General features: G+C 49.3%; 1 protein-coding gene across 2 annotated transcripts in view; it reads right to left on the bottom strand.

The window, feature by feature from the left end:
• The window catches only part of SCARB1 (scavenger receptor class B member 1), an 82,734-nt gene that overhangs the window by 41,458 nt on the left and 15,952 nt on the right, over nucleotides 1-25,324 (bottom strand). For both annotated transcript variants that reach the window (XM_049867014.1, XM_049867012.1), the window contains exon 2: nucleotides 584-741. In XM_049867014.1, the coding sequence (XP_049722971.1) occupies nucleotides 584-741 (158 nt within the window). The remainder of the gene's footprint in view (nucleotides 1-583; nucleotides 742-25,324) is intronic.

Genomic DNA, 25,324 nt, shown 5'->3' with positions numbered 1-25,324 from the left:
GCAGACGCACTCATACGCACACACGAAGACGTAGACACACACATGCAAAGCTACGCCCTTACCCTGCTGGATTTCTCTCCCGAACACTTAATACTCACTACCTGACAAAGTGTCATCTGTGTATTTTCTGAGTTATCACCCGAATGTCAGCTCTGTGAGGCAGTGACCTTTGTCTGTCTTGTTCACTCACGTCTCCCTGCTGCCCAGAACAGTGGTTGGCACATAGCCACTGCTTATCTAGCACATTGAATAAATGAACGAATGACCAAGGCAGAGCTCAAAGACCAGACAAGAGTTGGGAGGAGGTTCAGCTTGCCTAGAGACCAGCCCTGGTTGTGTGTGTATATGTGTGTGTGTGTGTCTCTCTCTCTAACACACACCCGCCACCCAGAGCCACATCACTGCTGCCTCCCTGCTCCATAAAGGCCCCCTCCAGCCCTGCTGCTTTCCCTGCTGTGCCTGGCTGCTTCTGGAACAAACTCTGGGGCTCAGCCCAGCTGTACCACCTTCAGTCCTTGCCAGGGCTATCCACCTGGGATTCCAGGCCCTGGTCTCAGCCAGCTTCACCTGTACACGTCCTCACCTGTACACGTAGGGCCCACGCTCCTGCACCTGCGGCTTCTCGCCCTTCAGGACGTTGTCGGGGTTGACCACGTGGAAGAAGTAGACAGAGAGGTAGAACGGGACAGGGATCTCCTTCCACATGTTGAAGGACAGGCTACTGGGGTCGATGCGCACATTCTGCAGGGACGACACAAGCAGCTCCATGGTGCACTGTGGGCGCCTGCCCCTCGCCGACCCACCACACACTCCCAGGCGGGTGCCGTGGGGACGGGAGCTGGAGCAATAGCCCTTCCCACGCGCTGCCCTGGTACACAGTTTCTATCATTAAAAGTAAAGTTAATAGGTAATGCGTTCACTCTGTTATTTTTTAAAATGCATTTTAACAATGACAGCTAACGCTGATCGGGGGACGTGGCAAATAAGGCAGGGCCCATGCCCCAACTAAAGGGGGTGACTGCTGAGCGGCTGCGGGAAGGCGGGCTCCTTGCAGCCAAACGTAGTCACTCACTCACTCACCCATTCATTCACTAATTCCTCCACTCACTCACTCGTTCTTTCACTTATTTGCTCATTCTTTCATTCGTTCACTTACTCAATCTTTGATTCACTCACTCAGTCATTCTTTCATTCACTCACTCATTCGCTCTTTCATTTGTTCACTCATTCACTCACTAACTCACTCACTCATTCACTCACTCAGTCAACAACTATTCACTAACTCAGTCAACAAGCACTTGTTGAGCACCTACTACCTGCCAGGCTCTGCTCCAAGAGCTGCAGGTAGGACAGTGAACAAACAGACCCGAATCCCCACTCTGTGGGGAGAAAGACAGACATCAAACAATGAAGGCAACAGCCGTGCGTGCTCTGTGACACAGGGTGGGAAAACAAAGCAGGAGAGGGAAGAGGACTTGGATTTTAAATAGGGTAGTCAGCTAGGTGAAAGGTGAGAAAATAAACAGCAACAAAATGAAACAGAAACTAAAGGGGGGAAGGGAGAGAACGACAGGGATTCCAGGAGAGGTGAGTCTCACGCAGCAGGAGTGGCCAGTGCAGAGGTCCTGGGCCAGGGGCTGCTTGAAGAAAGCTGGAGGGGCAGTGAGGAGGCCAGTATTGCTGGGCAGAGCATGTGGGGGTGTGCAGGAGAAGATGCAAAAACGGCAGTTTTCCACAAAGAGCCAGAAATAGGCATTTATGTGAAAGCTCCCGATTTATAAAGCTTGGCAATGACTTAATTTTCTTAAATGGCTGGCAGCCCACTCAGCCAGCATACCCATCAGAGACATCTGCATCTAATCTCAGCTTAGCTTTGCTCCTTGCAGTGCAATGCATCGCTTTTATATGACTGGGTGGGACTATGCAAATGAGGTGCTTGTGGCTCACCAAGGGGACTGGATAGCTTGCTACTAATGCAAATCAGGTCCATGGCACCCTTGTGGGGGTGAGACCATGCAAATAAGGTGTATAGAAGCTTAGTGAGGGATTGGTCAGTTTTGCCATTCCACTAGGCTTAAAATGAGCCATCCCAGAAACAGGAAGTGGGGGAACTCACTGCCACCAAGAAGAAGAGACAGGAGCAGAGCACATCCTTTGGACCTGTCATCCCAGTACTAAGAACCTCCTAGGCCCAGGAAACAGAGACAGTGCAAGGTGGCAAGAAGCGGTGGCAACAGAACCAGGAGACAGGCTCAAGAATGCAAGGTGGGCTTCCCGGCCAACAGAGCAAGGCGGTTACAGTGGGCGTGTGGACCCATGGAGTGAGAGAGCTGAGCACCTTCGGGCAGGAGGCTTCCTCATGGAGTGGGAAGACTCCAGGGACTTGTCAGGGGAGCTACACTTGCTGACCCACAAGACAGAGTTCAGCACCTTTGGGCAGAGGCTTACTGGCAGAGTGGGGTGCCCCCCTGGGCACTTATTGGCAGAACTAAAGAGCTTTGTAACACTTGCCCTAGCAGGGCAGAGGCCGGGCAAAAGGGCCAGAGGCGCTGAGGACTGAGGGACCGAGGGCCAGAGAGGGGCCTGCTGGCAGGCACGGCTGAGAAGAGGCTGCCCTGATGTAAGAACTGTCTCCTGAGTCATTCCTGATCCTGAGTTGTAACCTGTTACTTCCCTAACAAACTCCATAACTGTAATATGACCTGTGAGCTCTGTGTGGCTATTCCAAGGAATTACCAAACCCAGCAGAGGAGTGGAGAGTATGTCCGATCCACCTCATAGAAATCAGCTTTGAGCTGAGGCTGATGGAGATTCTCTCTCTCCCTCGTGAAGTCAGAGGCCCCCACCGTTCTGTTTATACACACCCCTGGCTTTGCCGTCCCTGTCCAGGGTCACAACAGCATCCTCCGCCCTGGCTCAGCTGCTTCATCAGCCCCCACTGCATTCACAGCCCCTTCTTTGCCCAGGCCGAGCCCCGGCCCCCAGCCCATCAGATAAATGCACGCAGGCTGATGTCACAAAGCGTCACCTTCCACCTTCTTTTGAACATGGCCTTCCAGGACAAGGACAGCCACCACCACTGTCCTCAAACAGCCAGAACCAACAGGCAGAGGCTTGGGAGGAAGCAGGGTTCAGGGCTGGCCAGGCAGGCCCAGCCCCCTGTCCCTGAGCAGATTTGGAGACTGCTGGACCCTGAGCATCCCCCACTGGGCCACTCGGGTCAGTAGTCAACTCTCTGAGCCTCACTTTCCCCATCTGTACAATGGGGAGAGTGACTCTGTACCGCACCTGTGTCTGGTTTGACCTACACGGCACTGAAATGAAGAAAAGCTGCAGTCATTATCGAGAACTAAAACTTGGGAGGTTTAATATAAAATGCAGACTTCAGGGTTCTCATGAACAAAATCAGGAGATCATAATTCTCGATTTCCATTCTGGAGACCGGGTTTGATTCCTGGCCGACGCTCATCTGTCAGTGCTGGTTTGCACATTGCCGTGATGCTGAATAGATTTTAGCAGAGTTTCCAGACTAAGACAGACTAGAAAGAAAGGCCCACTGACCTACTTCCAAAAATCAGACAAAGAAAACCCTATGGATCGCAACCATCTGATCCACAACAAATCGCGAGGACAAAGTAGAATTGGACAGCACTTCATTCCCTTGAGCCCGGGGTCACTATGAGCCAGGGACCCAATCAATGGCAGCTACCAACAACAACATGTAAAGCCAGAATCTGCACAAGACAGGATGCAGGAGCACAGTGCACCTCGTGGCTCAACAGCGAATAACGTATACCCAGAACAATAATATACTACACTTGTGCGCCGATTTAACTATTTTGAAAGGAAACGGTAAGAAGAAGTAATAGGTAGAGGATAGATAAACCCTCAAGTAACATAACAGAAAATCAATAGGAAGTATCTAACATTCACAAATCAAGAGACAGCAATTATAAGTCTATTACTTAGAAATATAGAGGTAAATACCAAAATAAACAGCAAAAAACGTTGGAAAAAAAAGAAATCAGGAGACCAGAGACCTGACCCTTGGCCCCATAGGACACCTTCTTGGGGCTCCTCCAAGGTGAGGGGGCAGGGTGGAGTCAGCCCCACCCCGACTTGTGCATAGGGCAGCCATGGTCCTGTGCTCCTGGTCTTCCCAGCTGGGGAAACTGAGGCCCTTCGGGTGGAAGACTGCCCCAAGGCTCAGCACACAAACAGAATCCTCCTCCTAACAGTAGCTGACACTTACGTGGCACTGACCACGTATCAGGCATGGATCTAAATGTTCACACAGGCTAGCTCATTCCACCCTCACAAAAAGGAGGTAAGTCCATTGTTAGCCCCGTTTTGCAGATGGTGGAACTGAGCCACAAAAGGCTTATAAGTTGCCTGAAGTCACACAGCCAGTGAGTAGGGATGCTGGGACTTGAACCCAGAAGACGAGCTCAGAGTCCATACTCTGAACCGTGAACTGTCCTACTGGCCACCAGGGTCTGGAGACCACACCCTTCCTGGCTCCTGTTCCTCCCCTGGGCAGGGAAGGACCTATCTGTCTTTTCTCCCCTGGCACCTGCACCATCATCATGACAGCGGGTGGAGTGCCCAAGGTTCGGGGGCCAGGCAGGTGGGGTGAGAGGAGGTCAGCGGAGAGCTGAAGAGGTCATGTTCCCACAAAGGCAGCAGCTATCACGGCTCTCTGGCCACCGGTGTCCTGAGGTTCTGTGGGTTGAGTTGTTCCGGACCCTTCCATGCTTCAAACGCTACCAGAAATCCGGATCTCTCTACACATCTCCTAATTGTTTAAACATTGGCAACTTGTTTTTCAAAATCTAACACACGCGGAAGCCAAGTCATATCATTGGCTACGGCCGCCGCTTTGCAGGATCTGCTGGAGCCCCTTAACAGCACCAGTGCATGGAAGGAGGGGGCTACAGGGAAGAAACTGAGGCCGGGCAAGGTGACTGGCTCCTTCCAGGCCCCTCCAGCTGGACTGACACCAGGAGTGAGACCGTCGGGCTCCGCAGGGCTGGGCCACCAGGAGCCAGACCTCATCCGAGGCTGCCAGGAGAGAAATCTTCGAAGTCTTTCACCCGCTGCAACACAGACAGGCCCATAGAAAGGAGGCTGGGAAGTGGCGACCCACCCTTCCCGCCAGCCTTTCACTGACAGAGAGACTCCGGAACGAGGCTCCCGCCCTTTGCTGGCGAAAACTCAGCATCAAAACCCAGGGTCCCCACATCTACCACAGCCTCTACCAGACTGAGTCCAGTATAACTAGACAGTGCCCGGCTACCACCACTGACTGCTTTGACAGAGATCACAGTAGAGGGTCCTGGACAGAGCTGGAGAAAAATGTAGAACAAAATTCTAACTCAAAAAGAAAGATCAGACTTGCTGGCCTGACCGAGACTGGGGAAACCCTGAGAGTATGGCCCCCGGACACCCTTTCAGCTCAGTAATGAGGTCACTCCTGAGGTTCACCCTTCAGCCAAATATTGAGCAGGCCCATGGAACAAAACAAAACTAAAGGGGCACACCAGCACTGGGGCAGGGACTGGAAGCCAGGAGGAAACAGGAAAGCCGGTAATAGGCAACCCAGGGTTGAGAAGGGAGAGTGTTGACATGTGGTGGGGTTGTTAACTAAGGTCATACAACAATGTTGTGTACTAACTGATGAGAAACTAGTTTGTTCTGTAAACATTCATCTAAAGTTCAATTAAAAAACCCCAAAAAAACAGTGTCCCGTCAGCAGAGGATGGATAAACAGATTGTAGTCCACCCGCACAATGGAATACTACTCAGCCATAAAGAGAAACGAAGCACAACACAGATGAACCTTTAAAGCGTGATGCTGAGGGGAAGAAGGGAGACACGAAGGGGCAAATATTGCATGAACACACTTCTGTGAAATACCCAGAATAGGCAAATGTACAGAGACCAAAGCTTATTAGTTGGTTACCGGGGGCTGGGGTGAGGCAATGGGGTGCCAAGCTTCCGTCAAGGGTGATGAAAGAATCATGGTGGTGCTGGCTGCACAGCACGGGGACTGTAGTTACTGCCACTGAATTGTACATGTAAACACGGTTGAGATGGCAGATGTTTTCTTCTATATATTTCAGCACAACAGAAAAATAAAAATGAAACCTGTTTCCCTTGCTGCTTCTCCCCGAGGCTGCGCTTCTCGCAAAGACAGCTGGGCCGGGGAGGCCTCTGGAATCCCGGTGTGCCTTCCTCGCCCAATGTCCTGCTCACCCAGCTGCTGTGGAGAAGCTGTGGCCACACCAGCAAGTCACTGGATACAGCCACACGTCCATCTGTCCTCCCAACAGAAGGGGCCTCGGGGATCTGGGGTTCCCCTCACCTATTTAGCACTCCTAACCCACAGGGAATCTTTAGAGACCCAGCTCTGTGCCTTTCATCTGAGTGACTGTGGATGAGTTGCTAACCCTCTCTGGGCTTCAGTTTCCTCATCTATGAAATGGGTATAATGACAGCCCCCAACTTGTAGGGCCGTTGCGAGGTTTAAATGAGTCCATAGAGGTGAAGTGCTTAGAACAGGGCTGGGCAGATCCCGGGGCATCCAGAAGATCAGCTGGGCATGGAATGAGCCCTCCTCCTCCCCTGTCAGCCACCCCACTCCCACCCCTGGCTGGGGTGGGGGGGGTGGACTTTGCACTGGTTTTGATCAGCAGGATAAGTTCCTTTCAGTCACGCTGGGCCAGAGGCATCTGGATCAGGCAGCTGATTAGATAACTGCAGTGGGCTAGCCAAGCTCACCGCCTTTTGTTTAACATGGCTGATTCTCCCCCCACTTCCCAAGGCCAAAGAGCATGACCCTGGAACACAAAGATTGTGTGAGAGGGCCGAGGTGATCTCTTTCTGGACACCACTCCCTCTCATCCAGCCAAGCAGACCCTTCGAATCCATTCCTGCAGCAGTCAGGAAGGCTGCCTGGAAGAGGGGACATTTGAAGCTGTGTATTGAAAACAGAGAAAATATTGAAGTTGTCAGAGATTTCATTTTACTCAGATCCACAACCAATGCCCATGGAGGCAGCAGTCAGGAAATCAAACGATGTATTGCATTGGGCAAATCTGCTGCATGGTGTTTTCAATCACTTCCTATGCCTGCAAAAGCTAAACAATGAATAAGGAAGACCAAAGAAGAATTGATGCCTTCGAATTACAGTGTTGGCAAAGAATATTGAATATACAATGGGCTGCCAGAAGAAAAAAACAAATCTGTCTTGGAAGAAGTCCATCCAGAATGCACCTTAGAAGCAAGGATGGTGAGACTTCTCACATACTTTAGACATGATACCAGGAGAGACCAGTCCCTGGAGAAAGAGATCACACTTGGTAAAGCAGAGGGTCAGGTAGAAAGAGGAAGAACCTCAACAAGATAGATTGACACAGTGGCTGCAACAGTGGGCTCAAGCATAACAACGATTGTGAGGATGGTGCAGGACCGGGCAGTGTTTTGCTCTGCTGTACACAGATAAGGTCGTCGTGAGTCAGAACCATCTCGACGGTGCCTAACAACATTGAAAACTGAGCTGAGCTTTGCCGGGAAAAGAAGATGGGGAGGGCATTCCTGGCAGAGGCCACAGCCTGTTCAAACGTGAAGGGCCTTGAAGAGTACAACTCAACTAGATGCCCATCAAAAACTTTTTTTTTTTTTTTAAATAATGACGTGGAAACAACCCAAATGTCAGACAAACTGCCCACACAGCGGCTCTACTACTTCCACCCACCCACGTGCTCTCCCCACTCCCAGAATGCCCCGACCTCCAAGTCTACAACCTCACTCAGCCAAGCCACCTCCTCCAGGAAGCCTTCAGGAACTACCTCGTCCCCAAATAAGCCTGCTCTGACCTCCTGTTAGGATTCCAGCTCATTCATTGGACCCTCTCACACCCTGTTCGAGAAGCTATGCTAGGAATTTAAAGATGCAAAGATGAACAAGACGGGGTCTCTGCACCAAGAAGCTTGGGGAGGGAGGAGCAGAATCATATCGCTCATCTATATACACCACTGCTCAGCCTACCAAACACTTCTACCTACTTCACCTCATTCAGTTCTCAACACACCCATGTCACAGATTGTGGACCCTGAGGTTTGGAGGCTGAGCACGGCTTCCGTATCCACATCTAGGCCCGTGTCCCCACACTTCTCTCCACCCTCCCCACTGTGATCAGGGCACACAGGAGCTTCACAAACAAATCACTGGCTGACCAGGGCCTCGGATTGCAAAACCCAGCTCCTCCCCCGGGAATAACAGGAAATGGGTCAAGGAACCGTCTCTGACCAGATGAGCCAAGAGGTCAGCCGCTGCTCTAGGCCCAGCTCCCTGGGCAGGACAGGTCCTACCCACTCAGGACTGGGAGCAGTCACTCAGTACACCCTGAACCCTAGGGCTCTGGTGGCATCCGGGCACAGGAAGGAGAGTCGGCTAGCCCGCTCTGGGAATCTGGAACCCTGGAACCATGTCCTTGACTAATGTCTCAATTTTACTTTAAATGGCCAAGGTAAGAAGAGTAAAAGAAAGTCTTTCACAGGAAACCCAAGCATGTTGCCAAGCCAATGGTGTGTCATTTACACTAAGAAGTAGAGTCATTCTTAACCCCTCCATTTCCCTCCCACTAACACCCACCCAGATTTACAGCCTTGGAAACCCTATGGTGCATTTCTACTCTGTCCCATAGGGTCACCATGAGTTGGAATTGACTTGACGGCACACAATAACAACAACAGCACCCACCCAAGGAGCCCTGGTGGTGCAGTGGCTAAGCACTCAGCTTGAACCCACCAGCAGCTCCACGGGAGAAAGACCAGGCCACCTGCTTCAGCAAGGATCACAGCCTAGAAAACCCTACTCTGTCACATGTGGTTGCCATGAGTCAAATCGACTGGAGGACACCCAACAATAACACCCACCCACCGACAAATCTTGGCTGCTCTCCTTCCAAAACACTCCCCAGGTCCATCCACATCTCTCCGGCACCATGCTGGGGCCGCCATTGCACACCTGGACTGGAGCAGTAGCCTCCTTGCTGATTTCCCTACTTCTGCTCTTGCCCACTGGTCTATTCTCCCCAGGGGTTTGAGTCAGATCATGTCACCTCCTTGCTCAAAACCCTCCCATGGCTCCCTATTACCTTGGAATAAAATCCAAACTCCTAGCAGTGACGACATGGCTCCTTGGAGCCACTCCAATCCCATCTCCCTCTACGACCCACCTCTCTCCCTCTGTTTCAACCACACTGGCCTTGCTGTTCCTGAGCCTGGCAGGCAACTTTCTGCCACAGGGCCTTTGCAATGACCGTTTGCTCCTCCTGGGGCACCCTCCCGCTGCCCAACGCCCACATAGGTGGCCCCTCTCTTTTCAGGTCTAAAGCTACCTGAACATTCTTCATTCCATCAGCAGTATTTACTGAGCATCCATCACATGCCAGGCTCTGTCTGAGGGCTGAGGACACAACAGTGAACAAAACGGACATAACGACCACCTTTTCTGGACCTGGCCTTCCCCCTCACATTCTATCACCACCCTGTACTATCTTCCTGCTATTACTGATATCTGAAATTTCCACATATGCGTTTAAAAGTCCCCCGGCCTGGCGACCATTTGGGTGTCCACCCAGCACACGAGCTGGAGCAGATTAGACACGGGGGGTCCAGGATGCCCTGGGAGGCCCAGCTGCTCTCTTTAACATCAGCCCTCAGGCCCAGGATGGCTTGGCCTACTCCCTGGTTTGAACAGGCTTCTATTTGCAGCCTGATCAGCCGTAAGAGATACGTGTCACAGGTGGCCCTGTATGAGGCAGGACACGCTCAGGGCAGAGCCTTTCAAGTGACCCAGCAGGGGGTCCTTTGTTCTACAACTGGGGGCCGGAAGGCAGGCCCCTCCTGGCTGTAAACACGCCTCGGATGTCTCCTGACCAGTTACACCAAAGAGAAACGTGGTTTGCTGCTTCATTCTCAGCCACAAAAGAAGGAAATGCCAGGAGCTTCCTGCGGAACTACACGCTCCTTGGAGATCTGAGGGCCCCGCGGGGGGCCATCTCCGTCTCCCCAGAGCATCAGAACTGGGTCTTACCAAAAGCAGGCATCAAAGCCCAGCAGGATCCTTGGATACCAGTGTTCACAGCAGCACTGTTCACAACAGCCAAAAGGCAGAACATTCCAAGTGTCCATCAACAGACGAATGGATAAACCAAATAAACCATAACCATAAACCAGAAAAAAAGAAAAAACCAAACTCATTGCCGTCAAGTCAGTTCCAACTCATAGCGACCCTATAGGACAGAGTAGAGCTGCCCCATAGAGTTTCCAAGGAGCAGCTGGTGGATTTGAACTGCTGACCTTTCGGTTTCCAGCCAAGCTCTTAACCACTGAGTCACCTCCATAAAATGGAGTATTCCTCGCCTATACACAGACACGAAGTTCTGATCCATATTACAACATCGGCGAATCTTGAAAACATTATGCTGAGTGAAAGAAGCCAGTCAAGAAGGGCAAACACGGTGATCCCGCTTATATGAAATATCTAGAACAGAAAAATGCACAGAGACAAGAAGTAGATTAGGGGTTCCCAGGGACTAGGGAGAGCAGGGAGGAGGGAAGGAAGGACTTAGTGCTTACTGGATACAGGCCTTCTGTCTGGAGTGATGAAAAAGCTCTGCAAACAGTGGTGACAGCTGACAACATCGTGAGTGTAATTAATGTCACCAAATTGCATACTTAAAATGGCTAAAATGGCAAATTTCTTGCTATATATATATTCTACCACCAAAAAAAGAACACATAAAGCCAGTAGCTTCCCACAGGCAGACAGAAGAAAGTGGAGGCACCCAGGGGTCAGAGCAACTCAAGGACCCTAGGGTTCCTGAGAAGCATCCAGACTGAGGCAGGGCCAGGAAACAGATGTGCTGGTGCCTTTGCACTAACCATTTAGCTACAATCCCTCAGCCTCCCCAAAGGGACCTAACAGCAAGGGGCTGAGGGCCCAGACAGAAGCTGCCTGGGTGGTGGCTGTCGTTGGCTGCTGTTGAATCTATTTCAACTCATCCAAAACCAAAACCAAACCCATTACCAATTCTGACTCATAGTGAGCCCATGGGACAGAGTAGAACTGCCCCACAGGGTTTCCAAGGAGCGCCTGGTGGGTTCACACTGCCGACCTTTTGGTTAGCTGCCATAACTCTTTTTTTTTTTATAATTTTTATTGTGCTTTAAGTGAAAGTTCACAAATCAAGTCAGTCTCTCACACAAAAACCCATATACACCTTGCTACACCCTCCCAATTACTCTCCCCCTAAAAAAAAAAAAAAAATTTTTTTTTTTTAATGAGACGGCCCTCTCTCTCCCTCCACTCTCTCTTTTTGTGTCCATTTCGCCAGCTTCTAACCCCCTCCACCCTCTCATCTCCCCTCCAGGCAGGAGACGCCAACATAGTCTCAAGTGTCCACCTGATCCAAGAAGCTCACTCCTCACCAGCATCCCTCTCCAACCCACTGTCCAGTCCAATCCCTGTCTGAAGAGTTGGCTTCGGGAATGGTTCCTGTCCTGGGCCAACAGAAGGCCTGGGGGCCATGACCACCGGGGTCCTTCTAGTCTCAGTCAGACCATTAAGTCTGGTCTTATGAGAATTTGGGGTCTGCATCCCACTGCTCTCCTGCTCCCTCAGGGGTTCTCTGTTGTGTCCCCTGTCAGGGCAGTCATCGGTTGTAGCCAGGCACCATCCAGTTCTTCTGATCTCAGGATGATGTAGTCGCTGGTTCATGGGGCCCTTTCTGTCTCTTGGGCTTGTAATCACCTTGTGTCCTTGGTGTTCTTCATTCTCCTTTGATCCAGGTGGGTTAAGACCAATTGATGCATCTTATCTGGCTGCTTGCTAGCTTTTAAGACTCCAGGCGCCACTCCTCAAAGTGGGATGCAGAATGTTTTCTTAATAGATTTTGTTTTGCCAATTGACTTAGATGTCCCCTGAAACCATGGTCCCCAGACCCCTGCCCCTGCTACGCTGGCCTTCGAAGCATTCAGTTTATTCAGGAAACTTCTTTGCTTTTGGTTTAGTCCAGTTGTGCTGACCTCCCCTGTACTGTGTGCTGTCTTTCCCTTCACCTAAAGTAGTTGTTATCTACTATCTAATTAGTGAATGCCCCCTCCCACCCTCCCTCCCTCCCCCATCTCGTAACCACAAAAGAATGTTTTCTTCTCAGTTTAAACTATTTCTCAAGTTCTTAGAATAGTGGTCTTATACAATATTTGTCCTTTTGCAACTGACTAATTTCACTCAGCATAATGCCTTCCCGACTCTGGGGTGGCTCATCTTAAGCCTAGCGGGATGGCAAAACTGACCAATCCCCTAGTTAGGGTTCCATACACGTTATTTGCATGGCTTCACCCCCGCAGGGGTACCATGTGCCTTATTTGCATTATTAGCAAGCTGTCCAATCCCCTTGGTGGCCCCAAGCACCTTATTTGCATAGTCCCACCCAATCGCTTGGTGGTTGTTACAAGACCCTGGTGAGGAAGGCCATATAAAAGCAATCCATCTCACCGCACCAACTCCACACACTGTCAGCCCAGGGGTCAGATGTGGCTGGTGGATCCGTCTTAGATCATCTGGTATTTCCGAAAGGTTTGAATTTGCTGACAATACATTAAATTCCAGATTTCTGGCTTCTTTTGAAAAACTGGGAGGTGTGCCTGCACTGGGCCTGCATTCCCACACAGGCATAGCCTGCTGGAGCTGGGCAGCAGCTGCCCTCCTAGATGGGGTGCGCCCTCCAGCTTCCTCAAGCCCCACCGCTTCCTATCGCTCACCACAGGCTGCTTCGCTCATTTATGGTGCCTGCAAGGCTCTTATGGGCACCTGAGTTTGCAATCCCTGTCCTAGAGTAACACAGGATGAGAGTACAGCATTCATTCATTCATTCATTCCAACACTTCCTGAGCGTCTAATAAGCTCAAGGCTGGTGCTAAGTGCCGTGAGAGGCAAAATCAGTCAGATAGGACTCCTGCCCTCAGGGTGCTGACTGTGCAGTGGGGAAGAGGGCATGTTGTTTACAGTAACTCAGCTACACAACAGGAAGAGATCAGGGAAATCAGCTTTTATTGACATGCATTGGCAAGCAACCAACCACTCACACCCAGCTGGTGGGAGTGTCATCTGGCACAGCCACACTGGAAGACGGGACATATACACGCTCCGCAACCCAGTGATGCCATCCCTAGGTGTTACCCAAGAGAGGTAAAAACACATCCACACAAAGACTTGCACACAAATGTTCTTGGACCCTAATAGCCCCAGACAGGAAACAATGAGAAAGAACCAACACCTGCACACAGCAGTAAGCCAGAACAACCTACACCTGTACACAGCAGTGAGCCAGAACAACCTACACCTGTACACAGCAGTGAGCCAGAACGACCTACGCCTGTACACAGCAGTGAGCAAGAACAACCTATGCCTGTACACAGCAGTGAGCCAGAACAACCTATGCCTGTATACGGCAGTGAGCCAGAACAACCTACGCCTGTACACAGCAGTGAGCCAGAACAACCTACGCCTGTACACGGCAGTGAGCAAGAACAACCTACACCTGTACACAGCAGTGAGGAAGAAGCTACACCTGTACATAGCAGTGAGCAAGAACAACCTACGCCTGTACACAGCATGGATGACTCTCAAATGCTGAGTGAGAGAAGCCAGATACGAGGGTACCTGTGGTGGAATTCCATGTCTATAAAGTACAAAAACAGGTAAAACTATGTTACAATCTCTGTTGTAAGAAGTCAAGGTGATGATTAGCCTTGGGTGTAGTGACTGCCAGGACTCTGGGGAACTGTTGGTTCTTGATCTGGGTACTGGTTGCCAGGTCGGTTCTGTGCATCTGATAAGCAGTAGCCTAATGGCTGTGACGTCAGCATTTAGTGTGTGCTGACTGTTTGCCAGGCTGTACACTAAATAAGCATTTGACACACATGTGGCAGACACTGATGCCCACCCAAAAGCCATCTCTATTCTTCTGCCTCCCTGTCTCATCCCCCTACCCCCTCCACACTGCAGACAGAACCCTGACTTGGTTCTAGTATTGGACAGAAAGCCTTAAATCTCAGCAAAGGTGGCCATAGACTCTAGTCCAGCAGTAGGTCCATGACCCTGTTCTGGCCAGTGAGAAGGAAGGGGAAGTCTGTTGCAGGCTTCTGGGGAAAATTCCTCTTCCAATAAAAGAGGACAACTTGGGCAGATTCCTCCCATCGTTCCACCCCTCTCTTCTGGCTTTGAATGACGCTTTGTGACAGTACGGTGTCTAGTGCTTTGGCAGCCATCTTTCGGCCATGAGGGCAAGGCCAAGAGCATCACAGAGACATTAACCCAAAGCTCTGATGGTGTTGAACAAATCTGGAATCACCTGCTTCCTTCAGTCTCGTATTTAAGAGTAATAATAAACATTCGTAGCATAGAAGCCACTCTGAGGTAGTGTGATGGCTAATTTTGTGCGTCCACTTGGCTAGGCTATACCAAAAAATCCGTTGCCGTCAAGTCGATTCCAACACACAGTGATCCAATAGGACAGATGGTGCCCAGTTATTTGGTCAATGGGTGTGTTTTGGATCATGTAGTATTTTCAGAAGATTTGAATGTGTGGACAATATGTTAAAACCAGATGATAAATTCTGGATTTCTGGCTCCTTCTGAAGAACTAGGAGATATGGATGGTGTGGATGTTGCTATGAAGGTATTTACATGTGATTAACATTTATAGGCGCCCTGGTGGTGAAGCGGGGATTAACGTTTAACATTCAGTTGACTTTAAATAAAGCTGACTAGTCGGAATCAACTCAAGGGCACTGGGGTTTTTTTTTGGGTTTTACCCTCCACGATGTGGGTGGGTCTCACTCAATAGGTTGAAGGGTTTAAGAGCAAAAACTGAGGTTTCCCAAACCTTCCCACAGAAGGTTTCTACGTGACAGCCTCAAGACTGTAACACAGAAACCCTGCTGAGTTTCCAGCCTGCTGGCCTGCCCTACAAAGTCCACACTCAAGAGTACAATGTCACCTCTTATCTGAATTTCCAGACTGCTGGTCTGACTCGACGGCAATGGGTTTTGGGTCTGCCTTACAGATTTCAGACTTGCTGGCCCCCACAATGGCATGAGCCAATTCCAAAGAAGGGAGGGAGGGAAGAAGGAAATTGAGAGAGAGAAGGAAGAAAATTGAGAAAGAGGAGAGAGAGAGAAAGAAAGGAAGGAAGGAAGACAGAAATATATATCTATGTATACGTATATATATGTACATATATACACACACACATATATTCTTTGTTTTGTTTCTCTGGAAAGCCCTGACTGATACAGGTAGGTTTTTTGTTACTTGCAGCCCAAAGCATTGCACCTGAAATTATGCTTTTTTTCATTTAAACCTGACAATTAATTGGTGAGGTAGGTCCTATTTTTAGCTCTGTTTTTCAGGTAAGGAAACTGAGGCCCAGATGATTAAACCACTTGCCCAAAGGCAAAAACCATGCAGTGGCAGAAGGCCTGGAGCTCGGATCTGACCCCAAAGCCCATCTTAGACCATTCTGAAGTTCAGAAAGAGCTGTCCCCTGCATGACACCCTGGTGCGTGGGGCCAGATCATGGCCATTAGGGGACGCTGCAAGGGCGCTCAAAAAGGCCAGACCCTCCGACCGTCTTTTTAACAAATGGTGCTGGCAAAACTGGATATCCATCTGTAAAAAAATGAAATAGAACCCATACCTCATACCATACACAAAAACTAATTCAAAATGGATCAAAGACCTAAATATAAAACCAAAAAATAAAAAGATCATGGAAGAAAAAGTAAGGTCAATGCTAGAGGCCCTAATAAAAAAAAATTAGTAGACGGCATAAATAGGATACAAACTAAAACTAACAATACACAAACACCAGAAGATAAGCTAGATAACTAGGATCTTCTAAGAATTAAATACTTATGCTCATCAAAGACTTCACCAAAAGCGTAAAAGAAGAACCTACAGACTGGGAAAAAATTTCTGGCTATGACAAATCCAACAAAGGTCTACTCTCTAAAATTTATAAAAAATCCAACACCTCTACCACAAAAAGACAAACAATCCAATTAAAAAATGGGTAAAGGATATGAACAGACACTCCACCCAAGAAGACATTCAGGCAGCTAACACAGACACATGAGGAAATGCTCACAATCACTAGCCATTAGAGAAAGGCAAATCAAAACTAAATGAGATACCATCTCACCCCGACATTACTGGCACTAATGGGAAAAAAGAAAATAACGAATGTTGGAGAAGCCAAGGGGAGGTTGAAACTCTTAGGCACTGCTGGTGGGAATGCAAAATGGTACCACTATTTTGGAAAATGATATGGTCCTTCCTTAAAAAGTTAAAAATAGAAATAGCATATGACCCAGCAATCCCACTCCTAGGAATATATCCTAGAGAAATAAGAGCCGTCACATAAATAGACATATGCACACCCATGTTCACTGCAGCATTGTCCACAATACCAAAAGACGGAAACAACCTAGATGCCCATCAACAGATGAGTGGATAAACAAACTATGGTACACACATACGACGGAGTACAATGCAGCGGTAAAGAACAGTGATGAATCTGTGAAGCATCTCACAACACAGATGAATCTGGACGGCACTATGCTGAGTGAAATAAGACAATCACAAAAGGACAAATATTGTATGCGATCACTATTATAAAAACTCATGAAAAGGTTTGCACACAGAAAGAAACAATCTTTGATGGTAACGAGGGAGGGGAGGGCTGGGGAGGGAAAACCACTAACTAGACAATAGAGAAGTGGTAACTTTGGTGAAGGGTAAGACAGTACACAATACTCTGGACGCCAGCACAACTTGTCCAAAGCAAGGTCATGGAAGCTCCATAGACACAATCAAAGTCCCTGAGGAACCAAATTACCGGGCTGAGGGCTGTGGGGACCATGGCCTCAGGGGACATCTAGCTCAATTGGCGTAACAGAGTTTATAATGAAAATGTTCTATATTCTACTTTAATAAGGAGCATCTGGGATCTTAAAAGCCTGTGAGCAGCCATCTAAGATCCTCCACTGGCCTCAGCCCTTCGGGAGGAAGGAAGAATGAAGAAAACTAAAGATACAAGGGAAAGATTAGTTCAAAGGATTAATGGACCACATCTACCGAAACCTCCACCAGACTGACTCCAGCACAGCTAGATGGTGCCCAGCTACCACGACCGGCTGCTCTGACAGGGAATCACAACAGAGGGTCCCAGGCAGAGCGGGAGAAAAATGTAGAACAAAATTCTAACTCACAAAAAAAGACCAGACTTACTGGTCTGACGGAGACTAGAGAAACCCCAAGAGTACGGCCCCCAGACACCCTTTTAACTCAGGACCGAAGTCACTCCTGAGGTTCACCCTCAGCCAAAGATTAGACAGGCCGCTAAAACAAATAATAATGGACATAATTTAACCACGTATACAAGACTAAGCGGGCACACCAGCCCAGGGGAAGGGACGAGGAGGCAGGAGGAGACAGGAAAGCTGTTAACGGGGAACCCAAGGTAGAGAAGGGAGAGTGTTGACACATTGTGAGGTTGGCAGCCAATGTCATAAAACCATGTGTGTATTAATTGCTTCATGAGAACCCAAGCTGCCCTGTAAACCTTCACCTAAAGCACAATTAAAAAAAAAAAATTTTTTTTAATTTTAAATGGAAAAAATAAGTGCCAGAACCCCGGATTCTGCTCTCCCTTCCTCAGCTGCACCCCATCTCAGTCTCCCCATCTGCCAGAGGGACGCAGGAATACCTCCCGCTCCCACTCCCGCTCCCGCCCCCACCCGTGGCTGCGCAGAGAGAATCAGAGTCTAGAACAAGGCTGTTCTGAAGAAGGTTCCTGAGTGTGAACGAGTGGCAGAGGAGGACTGCTAAAGGAGCTGTCCTCGGCTCCCACAGGCACAAGTTCCAGCTCACAGGCTGGAGCCTGCCAAGGTCTTGTCAAATGAGGCACCAGGGGTCAGGCCAAGGCTGAGTCTCCCCCAAAAGGCTCAGTGTGTGGTAACTACACCTCAGCCCCGGGGACTGGGGACCTTGCTGTCGTCCACAAATCAGCAGCCCAACCTGTGCCACCAGGAGGGGCCCTGACCCTCCTCACCATGACCTTGAGAACTGACCTGAGTCTCATCCCCTCCAGCTGCCCCCGGCGGCCTTCTCTCAACCTCTCCATCTTGCAAAAGTGTTCCAGGAACAGCCACCCACAACCAGCTCTCTCAGATCCCCCCTTTCCCACCTGCCTCACCCCCCAAGTCCACAGGCCCACAAGATCATGAGTCCATCCACCTCTCTGCATTTTGCTGCCCCACCCTGGTCTGAGCCATCATCCTCTCTTCCCTGGATGACTGTCCCCTGAGTCTCCCTGCCTCCAGCCTGGCCCCCAAAAACCCTTCCTCCCCACAGCAGCCAGAGGGTCCTTTAAGACCAAATCATGTCATGGCTTTCCCAGGAACTGAAAATGCAATCTAAACTCCTCACTGTGTTCCACAAACCCCACCCCTTCACCTCAAGCCACCCTCCCCAACCTCCCTCCCCAGACACTGTGCTTCTCCCAACTGCTTCCTCTTCCACCGAAACAGCCAGCTCCTCCCTCCTCACCTCCAGGCCTCAGCCTAGAATGCTGTTCCCATGCCTGACTCCTCCTTCTGTCAAATGACCCCTCCACGGAGAGGCCTTCCCCACAGCACCATCCAAAGAAGCTCTAACGGCCTCCATGAACTGACTCTGGACTTATACCAAAAAGGCTGGCATTAACAGCAACGATGTCCGTCCGACACAGGTCACCTCACCACCAGGCCACACCCATGCCACTCGTATCCCCCAACAGCTCTGTGAGGCAAGGGCTGTTAGTGCTCTCATTCTAAACCAAAAACCAAATCTGTTCCCATCGAATCAATTCTGACTCATGGCGACCCCACGTATGTCACAGTGGAACTGTTTCTTGGCTGTAATCTTTATGGAAAAAGATTGCCAGGTCCTTCTTCCGTGGCACCACTGGGTGGGTTGGAACTGCCAATTTTTCTGTTCATCACCCAGGCCTGGAAACCCTTACAGCCATCATGATAAGCATGGATAAATTATGATGTCTTTGTGGAATATTACGCAGCCATGAAAATGAGGTCCAGCTTACTGCAACAACACGGATGAATTTCACAAGCAATGCAAAGCGAAAGCAGTAAGAGAGTTCCCTCAAAAAATGAAACAGAGTTAGCATGCAGCCAAGAAATTCTACTCCTAAATATATGCCCAAGAGACTTGAAAACAGGCTCCTAAACACCCATGTTCACAGACGCACTATTTACAATAAGCAAAATGTAGAAACAACCCAAGTGTCCGTCCACTGATGAATGGATAAACGAAACATGCTGCGTCCACACAATGGAAGCCATGTAAAGCGATGAAGTCCTGCTACAGTGCATAGTCCTTACTATGACATGGATGCACCTTGAAAACATAATACTGAGTGAAATGAGCCAGGTGCAGAAGGACAAATACAGCGGGATCCCACTTACATGAAATACCTGCACAGGCAAATGCACGAAGACCAAAGTTTATTAATGGTTACCAGGGGCGGGTGAAGGGGCAAGGGGGAGTTACAGCTTACCAGGCACAGAGCTTCTGTTTGGGGTGATAAAACATTTTTGGAAATAGATAATGGGGATGGCTTCACAACACGGTGAATGTACTTAGTGTCACTGAACTGTACGCTTAAAAATGGCTAAAACGGCAAATTTTATATTTTTATAAAATGTATCTATATTTTATATATATTTTACCATAGTTAAAAAAATTGCTTAATGTAGCAAGACAGATAAACACAGTGTATGAGTACATTCAAGTAAAGTTCAAAAACAGACAAAACTAAGCCTCAGTGTTTAGGGATATATGTTGTTGTTAGGTGCAGTCGAGTCGGCTTGGACTCACAGCAACCCTGTGCACAACAGAATGAAACACTGCCCGCTCCTGTGCCATCCTCACAATCGTTGTTATTATGCTTGAGCCCATCGTTGCAGCCACTGTGTCAATCCATCTTGTTGAGGGTCTTCCTCTCTTTTGTTGACCCTCTACTTTATCAAGTATATATATAAAAAAAAAAACACACACACAGTAAAACCTACGAAATCTGGAACCTGTGTAAAGTGGAAACCTGTCAGAGGAAGAAAACTCAAATATTTCCCACTGACAGAGAGCAAGAGAAAAATGGTAAGACTGCACCCTGTCAAAGGTGGAAAACTTGCGAGACTAGGAAAACACGGAAGTTCTGACTCTCACAGGTTTCACATCTACAATACATACTGTAAAAAGCAAGGCAAACTGGGAGCCTGGCATCCTCAGCTGAGGCTCCTGGGGGTGGGCGAGGTTCTGTTTCTTGATCCGGGTGATGGTCACGGGGCGGGGGTTCATGTCCTTGAAGTGTGTGATATTTCGTAATAAAAAGACACGAAAGCTCTGAGCTCTGTGCCCCGTGAGGTGAGACTGCAGCAGGTGTAGCCCCAGGAGCCTGGAACCAGGCAGGAAAAGGAGATTCTCCTGAGGAGTGGGGGATCCCAAAGCGGCCCCAGCTGAGAGCCCAGTAAAACCGGCCTGACTTCCACCGCCCACAGGGCAGATGGGGCCATGTAGACCTGGCGTGGACTGACTGCAGGACCGGCGGGGGGGACCCAAAGAGAGCACCCCCACCTGCCACTCCTGAGTCCTGTCTCCTCCAGACAGGCCCCAGCACCCCAGTGTCCCAGAGGTCTCGGTAGAATGGGATCACAGACCCAGCACTGCAGTAATCCCAAGATGGGGCGGGGGGGCGCCCATGGTAGACAGAGGCTAGCCCAGAGCCCTGGACAGATCAGCAGGGTAGGGGCCCAGAGCCAGGAAATTAGGTGAAAGAGTGGCTTTGGGAGGCCACCAGAGGGACCTCCACTTCCTTCAGCCTGAGGCCCTGGCCCACTGTGCGTTGGGGGCTGCCACACTGGGGGGGTAGGGGGGTCTGAGGCCCATTCTGGCTCAGCCTGGACAGCACTCCTCTCCTCTGATAGCACAAGGAGGCTTTTGTGTCAGGGTCCGTCAAAAGAAAACATGAAATCACGAGGAAACCATTAGGCAAATCCAAATTGGGGGGCATTCTGCCAAACGACAGGCTCAGCCACGTCTCAAGTGCCAGCACTGCGAAAGACCCAATTAAGTAAGACAAAAGGCCGGAGAACAGGTCTAGATAAAGGCAGAGAAAGACACAAGACAGCCAAACGCCGTATCTGATCCCAGATTTTAAAAACAAAACAAATATCGTGCAATCTCACTTATATGAAACATCTAAAATAAGCAAGTGTACAGAGACCAAAGATGATGAGCGGCTACCAGGCGAGGGCGGGAGGGAAGGAGAAAGCCTGACTCATTGCTTAGGGGATGCTAAGCTTCTGTTAAGGGTGATGGCAAAACCTGGAAATGGATAGTGGTGACGGTTGAACAACATGGTGGATGTAAATAATGTCACTGAATTAAACACGTAAAAAATGTTGAGACGTCAAATATTTTGTTATATATGTATTTATCACAATGAATTTGCTTAAAAAGAAAAATAAAGCTGCTACAAAGGGCTACATAGGGACACTGAGGGGTTGTGAATATAGACGGGGTGTTAGATCAAAGAACTGAAGCACCGCGAACTTCCCTGCATGGCCTTGGTCTGTTCACGGAGCAGAAGGTCCTTGTTCTTAGGACGTGCATGCTGAGCTATTCAGGGGTGAGATGTCAGGAAGCTGGGAAGTCACTGTCAAATGGCTCAGCAGCAAGAGAGAGAATGAGAGAGAGCGAGAGAAAGCAAATGCAGCAAGCTGTAAACAACGGGTGCACCCAGGTAAAGGCACGTTGTTGTTGCGTGTCATCAAGTCGATCCGGACTCACAGCGATGCCATGTGACAGAGCAGTACTGCCCCATAGGGTTTCCTAGGCTGTAATCTTTACGAAGGAGCCCTGGTGGTGCAGTGGTTAAGAGCTTAGCTGCTAACCAAAAGGTCACCAGTTCGAATCCACCAGCCACTCCTTGGAGACCCTATGAGGCAGTTCTACTCTGTCCTACAGGGACGCTTGACGGCAACAGGTTTTGGTTCACATTTATGGAAGCAGATCACCAGGTCTTTTCTCCTGCACAGTCTCTGGTGGGTTCAAAGCCTGACCTTTCGGATAGCAGCCAAGCACTTAACGAGTGCGCCACCAGGGCTCCTTGGTAGAGGTATGCAGGAGTTGGCTGTGCTGCTCTCACCATTTTTGCAAAACAAATTTTTTTCTAAATAAAAATGCAGGGTGAGAAAGAACTCCCTGGGCTGCCTTACAGATGGTTTTACAAGTGTGAAAGCTCCCTCATGGGAACTATGACCCCACTGAGGGGCATCCACACCTTCAGGTACTCACACCTCTTATTTAATCAGTTGGAGCTCCCAGGACACTGGGGAGGATTTTGACAAGAGCTGACAGAGTGAGGAAAGCAAGAGGAAGGGCAGTGTGCAGTGTGGTTACATTTGATAAAACGATGACAAAATAATCCTTGTCAATGTATCTATCCAAAGATTACAGTAATAACCCCACCAAACACTTATGTAACACATTGGCCAAGCTGTCCTGAGCATTTTACATACACCAGCTTCCCACATTCACAACTGCCCAAATAGGACATATTTTTAAAACCCTGTTTTACAAATGAGGAAATAAGGCACAGACAGGTTGAGTAATTTGCTATCATGGATTGAACTGTGTCCCCCAAAAATGTATATCAACTTGGCTGGACCACGATTCCCAGTATTGTGTGAGTGTCCACCATTTTTCATCTGATGTGATTTTCTTATGTGTCGTTAATCCTATTTCTATGCTGTTGATGAGATGGGATTAGTGGCAGTTATGTTACTGAGGCAGGACTCAATCTACAAGATTAGGTTGTGTCTTAAATCAATCTCTTTTGAGATATAAAACAGAGATGCAAGGGGAGGGAGGGAGGGTGGGAGAGGGTTTTTTACTGATTAATTAGTAGATAAGAACTGCTTTAGGTGAAGGGAAGGACAATACTCAATACATGGAAGGTCAGCTCAACTGGACTGGACCAAAAGCAAAGAAGTTTCCAGAATAAACTGAATGCTTCAAAGGTCAGCGGAGCAAGGGTGGGGGTTTGGGGACCATGGTTTAAGGGGACTTCTAAGTCAATTGGGAAAATAATTCTATTATGAAAACATTCTGCATCCCACTTTGAAATGTGGCATCTGGGGTCTTAAATGCTAACAAGCGGCCATCTAAGATGCATCAATTAGTCTCAACCCACCTGGATCAAAGGAGAATGAAGAACACCAAGGTCACACGACAACTAAGAGCCCAAGAGACAGAAAGAGCCACATGAACCAGAGACCTACATCATCCTGAGACCAGAAGAACTAGTTGGTGCCCGGCCACAATTGATGACTGCCCTGACAGGGAGCACAACAGAGAACCCCTGAGGGAGCAGGAGATCAGTGGGATGCAGACCCCAAATTCTCACAAAAAGACCATACTTAATGGTCTGACTGAGACTAGAGGAATCCTGGCGGTCATCGTCCCCAAACCTTCTGTTGGCCCAGGACAGGAACCATTCCCGAAGACAACTCATCAGACATGGAAGGGACTGGACAGTGGGTAGGAGAGAGATGCTGATGAAGAGTGAGCTAATTAGATCAGGTGGACACTTGAGACTGTGTTGGCATCTCCTGTCTGGAGGGGGGATGGGAGGATAGAGAGAGTTGGAAGCTGGCAAAATTGTCACGAAAAGAGAGACTGGAAGGGCTGACTCATTAGGGGGAGAGTAAATGGGAGTACGGAGTAAGGTGTATATAAACTTATATGTGACAGTCTGACTTGATTTGTAAACGTTCACTTGAAGCTCAATAAAAGTTAATAAAAAAAAAAAAAGAGAGATGCAAGCAAAGAGACATGAGGACCTCATACCATCAAGAAACAGGAGCTAGGAGAATAGGATGTCCTTTGGACCCACGGTCCCTGTGCTGAGAAGCTCCTTGACCAGGGAAGATTGATGACAAGGACCTTCCCCCAGGGCCGACAGAGAAAGCCTTCCCCTGGAGCACCCTGAATTAGGACTTGTAACCTCCTAGACTGTGAGAGAATAAATTTCTCTTTGCTAAAGCCATCTACTTTTGGTATTTCTGTTATAGCAGTGCTAGATGACTAAGACACAACACTAGATAACTAAGACACTTGCCCAAAGGCACACAGCTGGTAAGTGGCAGAGGCAGGATTCAAGCTGGGGCTGTATGCTCCAAAATCCATGAGCTTGGGTCCACTCAAGCTCTAGAAGCCAGGATTCTGCCAAGGTGCAGAGAGAAGCCTGGGAACTTGAACACTCAGGCCTGGCCTTTGATGGTGACACCCAGAGCCACACTTTTTGGCACCACCATCCAGGACCCCACAGCCTCTCACCCAGGTGGCAGGTGCCCACATGGGCACCAGGGCACTCTCTCAGCCAGACAGAGGTGCTCCCAGAGGGTTGTCCTGGCATGCCTGTCTCGGAGAGGGCCTCCCCACACACCTGGGGCAGGGGCTACAGCCTTCACATTGTCCCAGGTGAACAAGAGTTTGCCCTGGGCTGGGTGGCAAGAGCCAGAAGGATAGCAATGTTTTGTCCAGGGACTTGCTGAGATTCGTGCTGGGACACATTGCAGAATATACCTTCTGGCCATGATCCAGATGCACTCCTCTGCCTCCGTGGTCTGACAGGGTCCAACTCACCCCTCCTGCCCCTGCCCGCCCAGCACACACCCGCAGAGCCTCCAGCTGGGATGGACAAGGCCTGAACTGTGGCATACCCCAGCTGTGATACCTCCTCCCAGTCCTGCTGCCAGGACATGGGCAGGCAGGGGTGCACACAGGTCCCTGGGGACCTTCTGCCTGAAGGACACTAGTTAAGAGCTTCCCCTACACCTTCCCAGGCCCCTTCCAAGCCCTGCTCCCCATCCCTTCTGGCCTCCTCTGCCCACATCCCACTTCCCGAGGTAACCTGGAATAGTCTGTTCTGCCAACACTAACCAGCTCTAGCGCCTTGAGTAAATTCCGAACACCTCTAGCTTTTGATTTCCCCCAAAGAAAAATAAAAGATGGAACTGAGTGATACTCAAGTTCTGGGTCTAATGTCAGAGGGCTTATGAAACCTTCTCTGATAAACACAATTAGCTGAAAAGGTACTACCTCCTCAAGAATCCTTGGCAACGTATCC

This window comes from Elephas maximus, chromosome 22 (assembly GCF_024166365.1).
Source record: "Elephas maximus indicus isolate mEleMax1 chromosome 22, mEleMax1 primary haplotype, whole genome shotgun sequence".
Classification (NCBI taxonomy): Eukaryota; Metazoa; Chordata; class Mammalia; order Proboscidea; family Elephantidae; genus Elephas; species Elephas maximus.
Note: the sequence above shows the minus strand (reverse complement) of the source record. Positions and strands in the feature narration are given on the sequence as shown.